A 14076-nucleotide genomic window follows, 5' to 3' on the forward strand; every position below is an offset into this window, starting at 1 on the left:
TATTTGAAATGTTGATTTTGGATTAATAAAAGGCAGTATTGTTATGTGTGTAAAAATATGCTCTTTGCATTTGGTATAATTTATTTGTTTAGTGTAAATTGGACTAGAATATATTGCCTATCAATTGATGGAGGGGTGTACGGTAAGCGCGAGCGCGAGCTCGAGAAAGGGTTTGTACGTCATCATGACATCACGTCGAAGAATCCCCGCCCCTCGACACCAGTAGCGGAAGTTCTGTTGATATTCTTGGACAGCAATTGGTGAGTGTATGAATTTGTATTAACGGGCCGCGGTTTTACAACAATCATTTACCCCGTCTGTACCGAACCCACGGTTACCGCTGGGGTTCAAGGGCATGGGAAAACGATATATTCAAATACCTGGTCGAATTTAGGCCACATGTCAATCGAACCAAGCTCGAATGGCAGCGGAAGGCAGTGTACTGAGACGATACAGATTGCTGCTTGTGTGGTTAGCTTTCTAAACTAGTCATTGTGAGGATTTATAGCCCGCTAAACGGGATTAAACTGGCAACTTGGATGTAGCTAACTAGCTTTTCCGTGTTTGAAACAATCTAGCTAGTGGCTTTGCACTAATCCTCTCCCGAATTCTCCCACCGGGTCGCTCAACGACTGGGTTAGTGAGCTAAGCTGCTTCTCAGCCCCATTGTTTCTTCATCCCCACCCCCTTCCTTTCCTTTAGCTAGCGAATGAACAAAATATCCGTAACCTGAATCGCAGGTTGTCTATCTATAGCCACACATGTCTACTTCAAATTATCGAAATAAAGTCATGTAAAAAGATAACTGACTTATGTTGCAAGTAGCCACACCAACTAGCTAGCCGGCATAACCAAGCTGGCTTTTAAAATTAGGGGGTGTAAATCATTAGTCCAAACAGTTCCGTTTTGCAACTACAGCTAGATTTTCTATTGGAAAAATTCAGGTAGGTCCCTCCCTGTTCCGTTTAAGAACCGTTTTGCAACATAATCGTCGGAATGAATACACCCAGGTGTTGCTGGTGAAGGACTGCTATACTGACTGCCGCATATGACTTGATGCTTGCCAGGTGGATAGAATTTATGCACCGGGTTTACCTTACAGGGCCTTTATCCCAGTAATTATTGCTCTTGACTACTGAGGAAATCGAGCCATTAGCTGCTGTAAATGCAAGTGAATAAAGAGCCAAGGCGGGACATTTCCTTACGCCAACCACTGAACCAGTTAACGTTTAGTTTGTCCTAGACAGTTTAATGCAAGTCAGATGGGAACTCGTGATGGTGTAGCCGTGCATGGACGGCATTGTTTGTATCACAAGCAGAATTGCGCAGAGGGAGAGAGGGGTGACTGAAATCAGTGTATTTCCACCCGATTAGCTATTTGTGGTCTTTCTGTTATCTCTGAAGGGACTGAGAATGTTTGCCTTGCAAACACAATTATAGTCTGCCTAACATTAAGTGGTGGTATAAAGTCAAAGGACTACATTGGCATGCTGGAACAAAGCCTACTCTGTGTCATTGATGATAGATGCTACTATCCAATTGCTTCAGAACAGGCCTATCAGAGAGCACATTTCTGGTTAATGCAATCTGGTCCTTGGTACGTCCCTACCGTAACCATAACTTATACCTAACCTTAACCATTTTAAATGTCAACTTCAATTTGGTATGGATGTCCCGAGGATCCTGGATAGCAATGGACCAAGTGCTGTAGGCCTACCTGCCTGGGGGAATCGTATAGTTTGGTCTATTAAAGCGTGCAATAGCTGACACGGTCGCAAGGAAATGAGGCAAAGGCACAATGAGCATGCGTGTCACTGCAGTTCAGAAAGTTATTGTGATGTGTGATGCACGGCCCTGTTCTTTCTCCCTATTGAGCCTGTCATTATCATTCCCCTGATTTGGCTCTTTTCTGTCTCTCCCTTTGCTTTCACTAACTGCCGGTCATTAGGTGGGTGGAATTGTAACTAACTCTGTGTATGATCTCCCTGAAGATTAAACCTCCTTACTTTTCCGTTTATTTTCTCCTCCCATTGTTTCTTTCTCTCTTGCTCGCCTCATCTTTTTGTTGTCATATGTCACTCAACCTGACTTTGAGGGTATTAAAAGTTGACTTTGAAAACAATATGCTCTAGCTAGCCGATATCCATTATCAGTGGATAGGCAGTGGCATCAGTCCTAGCCTATTGGCATCTTGGTTAATTACATAAATACAGTTAGGAGGAGTACATTTAGTTGAGTTTCAAAACTTGCTGACTGAAGAGATTCTTCTCAGTATTCAGCCTGTCTCTTTGGTTCAAAGCAGCCATAATCTGTGGGATGTTCAGTTCTTTTGTCATCATGTCTGTCCCTATGCTGAATAGCTGCGTTGCTAACCAGCCAACGTCATTGATATGCCCTTTCCCCCCCGTCCTCTCTCTAGCACCCCTTACAGTGTATGTGTGGCAACAACATGTCTCTGCCGCTGCTTGCCGAGGCTGTGACGGTGTCTGGGACAGAGAAGGAGACCGCTGCGGTGAGAGACCACACCAACACCATACTGTAACTTATGGCATCCATCAGCAAATTTGCCCACTTGTTGCAAAGTATCAAAGGAAGTGGAAGAGTTGCCTTGCTAAACCTAATTTGTAGTTCAGAGGCACTGTAAACTAGGGTTGGGACGATACTAGTATTGCAGTATTTTTTTTCCATGGCAAAAATTTTAAACAAGTCTTTAATTCTGCTAAACCTGCTGTAGGTAAAATATTGGGTTCTTTGAATTGGAAAATAAATAAATGATGACAATGATGTTTCTCTAAAATTAGGACTTTTTCGAAAGAAGTTAAATCTATTCTGTATTTTGTTTACTTGCCAAGATGCTGACAAGTATTTATTTGTTTTCCAATTCAAAGAACACTATTTTACCTACAGCAGGTTTTTAAAGGACCAAATACTTTGGTTTAGAATGTTTGCCATGGAAAAAATACTGCAATACTAGTATCGTCCCGGCCCTAGTTTACAGCAACAAGTATCGTGATGCTGGTATCGTCCCAGCCCTAGTTTACAGGAACAAGTATCGTGATGCTGGTATCGTCCCGGCCCTAGTTTACAGCAACAAGTATCGTGATACTGGTATCGTCCCGGCCCTAGTTTACAGCAACAAGTATCGTGATGCTGGTATCGTCCCGGCCCTAGTTTACAGCAACAAGTATCGTGATGCTGGTAACGTCCCGGCCCTAGTTTACAGCAACAAGTATCGTGATACTGGTATCGTCCCGGCCCCAGTTTACAGCAACAAGTATCGTGATGCTGGTATCGTCCCGGCCCTAGTTTACAGCAACAAGTATCGTGATGCTGGTGTTGTCCCGGCCCTACTGTGAACCTACTGGGCAAAAAGTACTTAAATCAACATTTTAGTCCATGTGATTAAAAAAAAAAAATCAATTTGGTGACGTTGAATCAATGTGGAAAATTGATTGGATTTGCAAAAAGTCCTCAACGTAAGGGAATTTAGTCGTTTTTTCACCCAACTTTTAACCCAAATCCAATGACATGGTTCGTTTTTTTTGTTGATTTCACATTGTACTTCCGGCGCCGACAGATGGCCGCCTCGCTTCGCGTTCCTAGGAAAATATGCAGTATTTTGTTTTGGGTTATTTCTTACATTGTTACCCCAGGAAATATTAGGTTTTATTACAAACAGCCAGGAGGAACTATTGGATATAAGAGCAATGTCAACTCACCAACATTACGACCAGGAATAAGACTTTTCCGAAGCGGATCCTCTGTTTGGTCCACCACCCCAGGAAAATGGATTGGATCCCAGCCGGCGACCCAAAACAAAGGTGCCGCAGAAGGGGCAGACAGAGCGGTCTTCTGGTCAGGCTCCGTAGACGGGCACATCGTGCACCGCTCCCGAGTGTACTACTCTCCAATGTCCAGGCTCTTGACAACAAGGTAGATGAAATCCGAGCAAGGGTTGCCTTCCAGAGAGACATCAGAGATGGTAACATTCTCTGTTTCATGGAAACATGGATCACTCGGGATACGTTATCAGAGTCGGTACAGCCACCTGGCTTCTTCACGCATCGCGCCGACAGAAACAATCATCTCTCTGGTAAGAAGAAGGGCGGGGGTGTATGCCTTATGATTACCGAGACGTGGTGTGATCATAACAACATACATGAACTCAAGTCCTTTTGTTCACCTGACCTAGAATTCCTTACAATTGTAGCTGGGGATTTTAACAAGGCTAATCTGAAAACAAGGCTCCCCAAATTGTATCAGCATATCGAATGCGCGACCCGGGCTGGCAAAACCCTGGATCATTGTTATTCTAACTTCCGCGACGCATATAAAGCCCTCTCCCGCCCTCGTTTTGGTAAATCTGACCACAACTCCATTTTGTTGCTCCCAACTTATAGACCGAAACTAAAACAGGAAGCGTCCATGCTCAGGTCTGTTCAACGCTGGTCCAACCAATCGGATTCCACGCTTCAAGATTGCTTCGATGCACTGGGATATGTTCCATATAGCGTCGGACAATAACATTGATGAATACGCTGATTCGGTGAGCGAGTTTATTAGCAAGTGCATCGGTGATGTTGTACCCACAGCATCTATTAAAACATTCCCCAACCAGAAACCGTGGATTGATGGCAGCATTCGCGCAAAACTGAAAGCGCGAACCACTGCTTTTAATCAGGGCAAGGTGACTGAATACAAACAGTGTAGCTATTTCCTCCGCAAGGCAATCAAACAAGCAAAGCGTCAGTATAGAGACAAAGTAGAGTCGCAATTCAACGGCTCAGACACGAGAGGTATGTGGCCGGGTCTACAGTCAATCACGGACTACAAAAGGAAAACCAGCCCCGTTGCGGACCACGATATGTTGCTCCCAGACAAACTAAACTTCTTTGCTCGCTTTGAGGACAACACAGTGCCACTGACACGGCCCAAAACCTGCGGGCTCTCCTTCACTGCAGCCAACGTGAGTAAAACATTTAAACGTGTTAACCCTCGCAAGGCTGCTGGCCCAGACGGCATCCCTAGCCGCATCCTCAGAGCATGCGCAGACCAGCTGGCTGGTGTGTTTACAGACATATTCAATCCAGCCTTATCCCAGTCTGCTGTTCCCACATGCCTCAAGAGGGCCACCATTGTTCCTGTTCCCAAGAAAGCGAAGGTAACTGAGCTAAATGACTATCGCCCCGTAGCACTCACTTCCGTCATCATGAAGTGCTTTGAGAGACTAATCAAGGACCATATCACCTCCACCCTACCTGACACCCTAGACCCACTCCAAATTGCTTACCGGTCCACAGATGACGCAATCACACTGCACACTGCCCTAACCCATCTGGACAAGAGGAATACCTATGTAAGAATGCTGTTCATCGACTACAGCTCAGCATTTAACACCATAGTACCCTCCAAACTCGTCATTAAGCTCGAGACCCTAGGTCTTGACACTGTCCTGTGCAACTGGGTCCTGGACTTCCTGACGGGCTGCCCCCAGGTGGTGAGGGTAGGTAACATCTCCACCCCGCTGATCCTCAACACTGGGGCCCCACAAGGGTGCGTTCTCAGCCCTCTCCTGTACTCCCTGTTCACCCATGACTGTGTGGCCATGCACGCCTCCAACTCAATAATCAAGTTTGCAGACAACACCACAGTGGTAGGCTTGATTACCAACAACGACGAGATGGCCTACAGGGTGGAGATGAGGGCCATCGGAGTGTGGTGTCAGGAAAATAACCTCACACTCAATGTCATTAAAACAAAGGAGATGATCGTGGACTTCAGGAAACAGCAGAGGGAGCAGCCCCCTATCCACATCGATGGGACAGTAGTGGAGAAGGTGTAAAGTTTTAAATTCCTCGGCGTACACATCACGGACAAACTGAAATGGTCCACCCACACAGACAGCGTGGTGAAGGGCGCCTCTTCAACCTCAGGAGGCTGAAGAAATTCGGCTTGTCACCAAAAGCACTCACAAGCTTCTACACATGCACAATCGAGAGCATCCTGTCAGGCTGTATCACCACCTTGTACGGCAACTGCTCCACCCACAACAGTAAGGCTCTCCAGAGGGTAGTGAAGTTTGCACAACGCATCACCGGGGGCAAACTACCTACCCTCCAGGACACCTCTACACCATCCGATGTCACAGGAAGGCCAAAAAGATCATCAAGGACCTCGCTATCATCCAGAAGGCGAGGTCAGTACAGATTAGAGGTCGACCGATTATGATTTTTCAACGCCGATACCGATTTATTGGAGGACCAAAAAAGCCGATACCGATTAATCGGTCGATTTGTTTTATTTATTATTATTATTTAATTTTTTAAAATATATTTTATATATTATTATTATTTTTATTATTATTATTATTATTTTTTAAATATATATTTTTATTTAAAAAAAATTGTATTTTTTTTTATTTTTTATTTTATTTTATTTTTTATTTTTTATATTTTGTTATTTATATATATATATATATATATATTTTAAAAATTTTATATAAAAAAATGTTATTATATAATTTTTTTATTTGTAATAATGACAATTACAACAATACTGAATGAACACTTATTTTAACTTCATATAATACATCAATAAAATCAATTTAGTCTCCAGTAAATAATGAAACATGTTCAATTTGGTTTAAATAATGCAAAAACAAAGTGTTGGCGAAGAAAGTAAAAGTGCAATATGTGCTATGTAAGAAAGCTAATGTTTCAGCTCCTTGCACAGAACATGAGAACATATGAAAGCTCGTGGTCCTTTTTAACATGAGTCTTCAATATTCCCAGGTAAGAAGTTTTAGGTTGTAGTTATATATAGGACTATTTCCCTCTATACCATTTTGTATTTCATTAACCTTTGACTATTAGATGTTCTTATAGGCACTTTAGTATTGCCAGTGTAACAGTATAGCTTCCGTCCCTCTCCTCGTTCCTCCCTGGGCTCGAACCAGCAACACGACAACAGCCTCCATCGAAGCAGCGTTACCCATGCAGAGCAACTACTAGAAGGCTCAGAGCGAGTGATGTTTGAAACGCTATTAGCGTGCGCTAACTAGCTAGCCATTTCACTTCGGTTACACCAGCCTCACCTCAGGAGTTGATAGGCTTGAAGTCATAAACAGCGCAATGCTTGACGCACAATGAATAGCTTCTGGCAAAACGCACAAAAGTGCTGTTTGAATGAATGTTTACGCGCCTGCTTCTGCCTACCACCGCTCAGTCAGATACTTGTATGCTTGTATGCTCAGTCAGATTATATGCAACGCAGGACATGCAAGATAATATCTAGTAATATCATCAACCATGTGTAGTTAACTAGTGATTATGATTGTTTTTTATAAGATACGTTTAATGGTAGCTAGCAACTTACCTTGGCTTACTGCATTCGCGTAACAGGCAGTCTCCTTGTGGAGTGCAACGAGAGAGAGGCAGGTCGTTATTGCGTTGGACTAGTTAACTGTAAGGTCGCCAGATTGGATCCCCTGAGCTGACAAGGTGAAAATGTGTCGTTCTGCCCCTGAACGAGGCAGTTAACCCACCGTTCCTAGGCCGTCATTGAAAATAAGAATGTGTTCTTAACTGACTTGCCTAGTTAAATAAAGGTATATTTAAAAAAAATCGGCAAATAGGCTACCAAAAATACTGATTTCCGATTGTTATGAAAACTTGAAATCGACCCTAATTATTCGGCCATTCCGATTAATCGGTCGACTTCTAGTACAGATGCATCAAAACGGGGACCGAGAGACTGAAAAACAGCTTCTATCTCAAAGCCATTAGACTGTTAAACAGCCATCACTAACATTAAGTGGCTGCTGCCAACATACTGACTCAAATATCTAGCCACTTTAATAATGAAACATTTATTACATAAATTTATCACTAGCCACTTTAAACAATGCCACTTTATATAATGTTTACATACACTACTCATCTCATATGTATTTACTGTACTCTATACCATCTACTGCATCTTGCCTATGCCGTTCGGCCTTCGCTCATTCATATATTTTTATGTACATATTCTTATTCATTCCTTTACACTTGTGTGTGTGTATATAAGGTAGTTGTTGTGAAATTGTTAGGTTAGATTACTTGTTCGATAATACTGCATGGTCGGAATTAGAAGCACAAGCATTTCGCTACACTCGCATTAACATCTGCTAACCATGTGTATGTGACAAATAAAATTTGATTTGACGTTAGTTAACAATTCAACCAAATGTAAATAACATAAAAACGTTGAACTGCCGTCTGTGCCCTGTGGGAAATTATTTGGTATGGTTGCACAGCCCTATCAGAACTGTGCTATGTTAAAATATTGCAGCTTGAAGGCATAACAAACTGATTACATCAGTTATTTGGGTCTGTAAGCACTTGTAAGGTCAAAACCAACTCTATTGAATTCACTTGTGAATGCTCATATTTGATTTTGACAGAATGAAAATTCATTTTAAATTTTTAAAATGTTTAAATTTTTTTTAATGTTCTTACGTTCTATCTGGCTCACCAAATTCATTTTCTTTCTCTTATGCTGCCTCTGATTAAATAATATTATTTCGCGTTGGCAAGCAGTAATATCAACTGAGTAGGAATTTGCCCTTTTTTGTTGTTTTTGGGCCTGATTCGCTTGTACATGGTGTTCATATGCAATACAGTGCAGTAGCCATTGGTGTTCTTTGTGGTTCGTAATGCACCATTGACCATTTTACAATCTCCCCAAATCTACCACAGGTGATCTTCCTTCATGGTTTGGGTGACTCAGGGTGAGTTTTCTGTCTGAAGCCTGTTGCATGCTTCCCAGTCAACATTTTGCATATATTATAACAACATTTTGAGACGTTTTGGTGTTCGGCAGGTTTTTTTCCGGCTGTTCATGCACACGTTTTTTTTTTGTTTTCTTGAGGCAAGTCTAAGTTCGGTAGCCGAAGTCTGCGCCCCTTTGTCAGTGATTGATCAACCGTACTACTCCTAGTAGGATTAGGTACTATGGACGGGATTCTTCAATTAAAGTGTTGCTTGTCATTCAACGACAGACGACTAGTTTTCATGCAAATGTTTTCGCTTGAGAAATACTGCACCAAACATCTTAGTTAGATGTAAAATTGCGCGACTAAGACATCCTCTGCAAAAACGTGAAAATCAAGATAATTTATTACAGTTAGATTAATTCAGACTATTTTGAGCAAGTGTGCACCTTCATATATACGGTCATGGTGTATACTGACTGTTGTTGCTACGGCGTCTCAAGAGGGACAAACGGTAAAAATAGCTTATTTAAAAAAAAAAAAATGGTCGTCTTTTAAGGGAGTATGAGAGACACAGACATTCACTTTGCCTAGCCAAGTTCTGCTATGAGGAAACCAAACCTAGTATGCGGGCGCCTTTATACTCTGTATAAATCGTTCTGTCTTATAGCCTAATCTGTAAAGAGTACAAAGTTCTCTCTCTGATTTGCTCTTTTTCTTCCTGTTGTCAGGCATGGCTGGGCAGATGCCATGACGGCTATCCAACTGCCACATGTAAAGTATATCTGCCCCCACGCGTAAGTCTGTATGATTATCTGTCATTTTCTGACAAGTTTATTTCTCTGCTAAAGTGCCTCTGTCTCAATTTCCAGAGTAGGATGTAATAAGAGAGTTGAGTCTTATATTTGGTAGTGTCTCATCTCTGATCTTTCCATACAACCACTTTGTATTCCTCCACCCATGTGTACTTAAATTGACTCACTTGTTTGTCCGCAGGCCCAGAATCCCCGTCACTCTCAATATGAAGATGACCATGCCCTCATGGTGAGTCATATGTTTGCCCTGATCTGAAAAATATGTCATTGGCCAATGGCTTGACTCTAACCTACACTTCAGTGGGAAAATATTTCCTTTTGGTAAGAGATTTGTTGAACAAGGATTTCCTTCAAAGACGGATTCACACACACACTACCAGGATACCAGGGGCACATAACATATACAGTGAGCTCCAAAAGTATTGGGACAGTGACATATTTTTTGTTGTTTTGGCTCTGTACTCCAGCATTTTGGATTTGAAATAATACAATGATTGAGGTTAAAGTGCAGACTGTCAGCTTTAATCTCAGGGAATTTGAGCTTTTGGTCCCCTAAAATATACAAAAAGTGCTGTAATTTCTAAGCGGTTCATCCGATATGGATGAAAAAACCCCACATTTAAAGCTGACAGTCTGCACTTTCACCTCATCGACATTGAATCATTTCAAATCCAAAGTGCTTGAGTACAGAGCCAAAACAACAAAACATTTCACTGTGCCAATACTTTTGGAGGTCACTGAATGAGACGCGTATTAAATCGACTGACCATGGATCTGTAGGTTTGACCTGATGGGTCTCAGCCCAGATTCTCCAGAGGACGAGGCTGGCATCAAGAGGGCAGCGGAGAACAGTAAGTCATTCAGTGTGACACCAGTACTATACATCATATATATATATATAAAAAATAGCATTGTAGATGCATATAAGTGTCATACCAAGCCCTATTCACATAACCATGTTAGCTAAAGCACAATATGCATCATTATTAGACATTATCAGCCCCACTATGTACTGTAGATGTTCAATTTCTGTTTTCACTCTATTCCACAGTCAAGGCCATAATCGACCATGAGGCAAAGAATGGGATACCCGCCAATCGTGTGCTGCTTGGAGGGTTCTCTCAGGTAAGCGTCAATGTGAATCGCTATGGAGGTGTTGTGCAAATGAAGTCCTCTGTTTCGAGTTCCTGATTCTCTGTGATTTATTTTTGTCAACATTTCTGTTTAAACTGTGTAAACCATGTGAACATCTCTATAGCTCTCAACCCATTCTACCTCTCTTTCCCTCTATTGTTCCATTTTCTCCCAGGGTGGGGCTCTGTCCTTGTATACCGCTCTCACCTGTCAGCAGCAATTGGCGGGCGTGGTCGCTCTCAGTTGCTGGTTACCGCTTCACAAGAGTTTCCCACAGGTACAGCTACACAGCTTACTTGTTTGTACGGTACTCTCGGGGCCCCTGAACATTCCACAGAGCTGTTTCTTTTATTACTGGGCTGGATTCCAAACTGGAAAAGTTACTCTCCGTTTGTCTTGATGATTTTGCTGTGTAGGTATGAATGAACTGAATATGTGATTTGGTGTTAGAACCTGGTCTTGGTCTTCACTTTTTGCTTGTATTATTTGGATGTAATGGTCTGCTGTTCCCATTAGGCGGCGAGCGCCAGTGGGAACAGAGACATGCCCATACTGCAGTGTCATGGGGAGATGGACCCCATGATCCCAGTGCAGTTTGGGGCCATGACGGCCGAGAAGCTCAAGGTCATCGTCAACCCTCAGAAAATCACCTTCCGGACCTACCCGGGACTCATGCACAGCTCCTGTCCTCAGGTAAAAGGGGATTTTGGTTGTAACATGCATGAGTATCAATGTTCTATACGTGTTAATATTTTTCTATGAGTATCGGTGTGGAAGTATTCATGGTGTTCGGTTTCTTATAAGCCTCCTTTATTTTGATTTTGCAGGAGATGGCAGCAGTGAAGGAATTCATTGAGAAGCAGTTGCCCCGAATCTGACCTCACCTCAACCCCACTGTGACCCTTAAACACTGACTTCTCACCTCTGACCTGCCATTCTCCCACTGGAAACAGCCATGAGCACTGCCCCCTCCCTCCCCATACATACACAGTAACACTTACTTTCACATATCATCATCATATACACACAATACATTCCATAAAAATCCAACCAACGCACATTATACTGGACTCAACATTTATAAACGCACATTTGTTAACACACTGAAGTGCACACGCAAGTCTTACCTTTTTGAGCGAGAATCACACACTCGCACAGTACATTCCCCTAGGATTATTTTCTCTCTTATCCAACCTGCCATTGTCCCCTCTTACTTTCTCTCAATCTCTCGCCTCCTTTCACAACCTCCACTCCTGTTTCCCACCTATGCTGTGTGTGTCAGTGAGTCAGTGAAGCAGTTAGTGTGCAGGTGGCCCTGTTGCTAGATGCCACCCGGTGTCAGAGAGCCTGGCTCAGGTTCAGCAGCCTGTGGTTCTGGTCCTCAGGCCCCGAGGTCTGGTGCCGTCTGGAGTGACTCTGGTGCCGTCTGGAGTGACTCTAGTGCCGTCTGGAGTGACTGGTGCCGTCTGGAGTGACTCTGGTGCCACGCTGCTCTGCATGCTGTTCCCAACGGGTTCACGGCCACTGGTGGGGTTGTGGTCACACCCCAGCTACCCATGGGATGCCCCTGTTACTCCTGGGTGCCCCTACTTGTGCTGATTCAAATATCTGACATGATTATTAAAATAAATAAATAAAGGAAACCTATGGATCATTACTTTTGCCACCATCTTCTGTTCTTTGCTGCAATTTAGGGCTATTGATGAAGTGGATAAAGTGTACATTTTATGATTTATTTTGTTTGACATGAATGGGAATGATAACAAAAATGAAGTGGCAGGATTTCATAAAAATGTATTGACTGACAAAGATTAAAATGTTGAATTACATGGCTTAGGGCTTTAAAAAATCCTAGAAATGAAAGCTAAACCTAGATTGGTCATGTCTCACACCAGATGGAACCAGACCAGGATGTAAAGTGTAGTAGACACAACTTGACTGCAGCTCTTCCTAGCTGTTCCCTCTCAGCATCTAGCATTTGACCAGTGAGCCAAGTTCCATTCCATCCGTGTCCAGCACAAATCAGTCTCGGCTCTCACGCTGACAGGTCATTTTTACTGTCGGAACAAAACCATCTACTCATTTGACAACTTACTGGCACCCACTAGTAAAGTGTGAAAAGGTCAGAGTTAACTCTGAAAATGGTTATACACTGGGAAGGCTTTGATAGAAAGAAGCTGTTCCTTTTTAATTGAAGGGTGATTTTTAAAAAGCATTAATCTTGAACAACTTGTGGCTCTTGGGTGTATGACTTTTAACAGAGTTAGTGTGCTAAAATAAGATGTTCTGTCTTTTCCTTTTGTCAATGTTTTCTCTCTTTATGATGACCTATTCTGTGTTACTGAAACCTCATTTAAAAGGGTGGACATTGGAGAATAAAAAAATCTGTATTGATTGTTCTGCTATTTAATGAATGTCTCTTACTCCCTAATTTGTCTCTTATGACATCTTTCCCCATGTCATCTTCCTTGACCCAACACATCTGTTGTTACTTTTCACTTGTACTACTAGTAGGCTACATTTTGTATTTTCTCTGTTCCTTTCTCTTTTATTTGTCTTCCATCCCTTTTTTGCCTTCTAGTCCCATCCTATCACCTAATTCCATGTGGGACAAGGTTGGATAAAGTGTCTCATATGTTCTCCTGAGTTGTACTTTGTCTTTGTTTGAATTTTTACGGTTGTGACTCATTTTGATCTGTCATTTTGTCTCAATGTGTTTGGTCACTTTATCATCTCATCTTTGTGTCTGTTAATTTGACTGGCTAAAACATGTTGAGCGACTGTTTGTCCCTCAGGTTATTTTATTTTTCCAAGACACCTGTATGTGTGGAATAAATGATGCAAATAACAACAGTGCATTTGAGTTGAGTGTTTTTGTGGAATGGTTATGGTAGTAATATTCTGGTCTGTGAACTGTGCATCACATCGTTCAAGAAATTGGGGACATCCAAAGCGTGCATGTGTACGTCTCTTGTGCAGACTTCTGCAGTGCAGACCATAGAGAATGATAGAGGCCTCTAGTGGCCCAAAGGGCCATTGAGGGCTTCCACCCCTTTTAAAGTAGCCAATTGGTTGGGACTTCCTATGGGTTGCAGCCTCAATGGCCACTGCCCATGCTATCACAGACGCTATAATGGCACCGATATAAAGTTGAGTCCTCTATTTCTATGTTGCAGACTAAGAAATGTATGTATTTGGGTAGTTAAGTGGTAGTTACCACGCTAAATGAACAGGACAAGCCATATAACATCAATGTTTCAGGGATTGAAATGATCGAGTCTGTTTGAAAGGAGTCTGTCACTTAAGTGTAGCCTAATGACATGCATGAATTGATCTACTACTGTAACGGCATCAGAAAGGTAAACGTAATGTTTC

At 42.4% G+C, this 14076-nt stretch overlaps 1 protein-coding gene across 1 annotated transcript; it reads left to right on the top strand.

Moving 5' to 3' along the window:
• The first annotated feature begins 156 nt into the window (after positions 1-156).
• LOC112229898 (acyl-protein thioesterase 2-like) lies at positions 157-13557 on the top strand. Its single transcript, XM_024396027.2, has 10 exons — positions 157-260; positions 2420-2512; positions 8739-8770; positions 9484-9549; positions 9749-9796; positions 10348-10418; positions 10619-10692; positions 10877-10978; positions 11218-11394; positions 11529-13557. The coding sequence occupies exons 2-10, from the start codon at positions 2435-2437 to the stop codon at positions 11577-11579; spliced, it is 699 nt and encodes a 232-aa protein (XP_024251795.2). The 5' UTR covers positions 157-260; positions 2420-2434; the 3' UTR covers positions 11580-13557.
• Positions 13558-14076: the final 519 nt, after the last annotated feature.

The sequence above is a fragment of the Oncorhynchus tshawytscha genome, linkage group LG31 (assembly GCF_018296145.1).
Source record: "Oncorhynchus tshawytscha isolate Ot180627B linkage group LG31, Otsh_v2.0, whole genome shotgun sequence".
NCBI classification, from domain to species: Eukaryota; Metazoa; Chordata; class Actinopteri; order Salmoniformes; family Salmonidae; genus Oncorhynchus; species Oncorhynchus tshawytscha.

Coding starts and splice junctions, on each gene's coding strand:
- LOC112229898 (XM_024396027.2), top strand. CDS start 2,435: ATGTGTGGCAACAACATGTCTCTGCCGCTGCTTGCCGAGGCTGTGACG. Junction 2,513..8,738: donor CAGAGAAGGAGACCGCTGCG/GTGAGAGACCAC, acceptor AATCTACCACAG/GTGATCTTCCTTCATGGTTT. Junction 10,419..10,618: donor CAAGAGGGCAGCGGAGAACA/GTAAGTCATTCA, acceptor TCTATTCCACAG/TCAAGGCCATAATCGACCAT.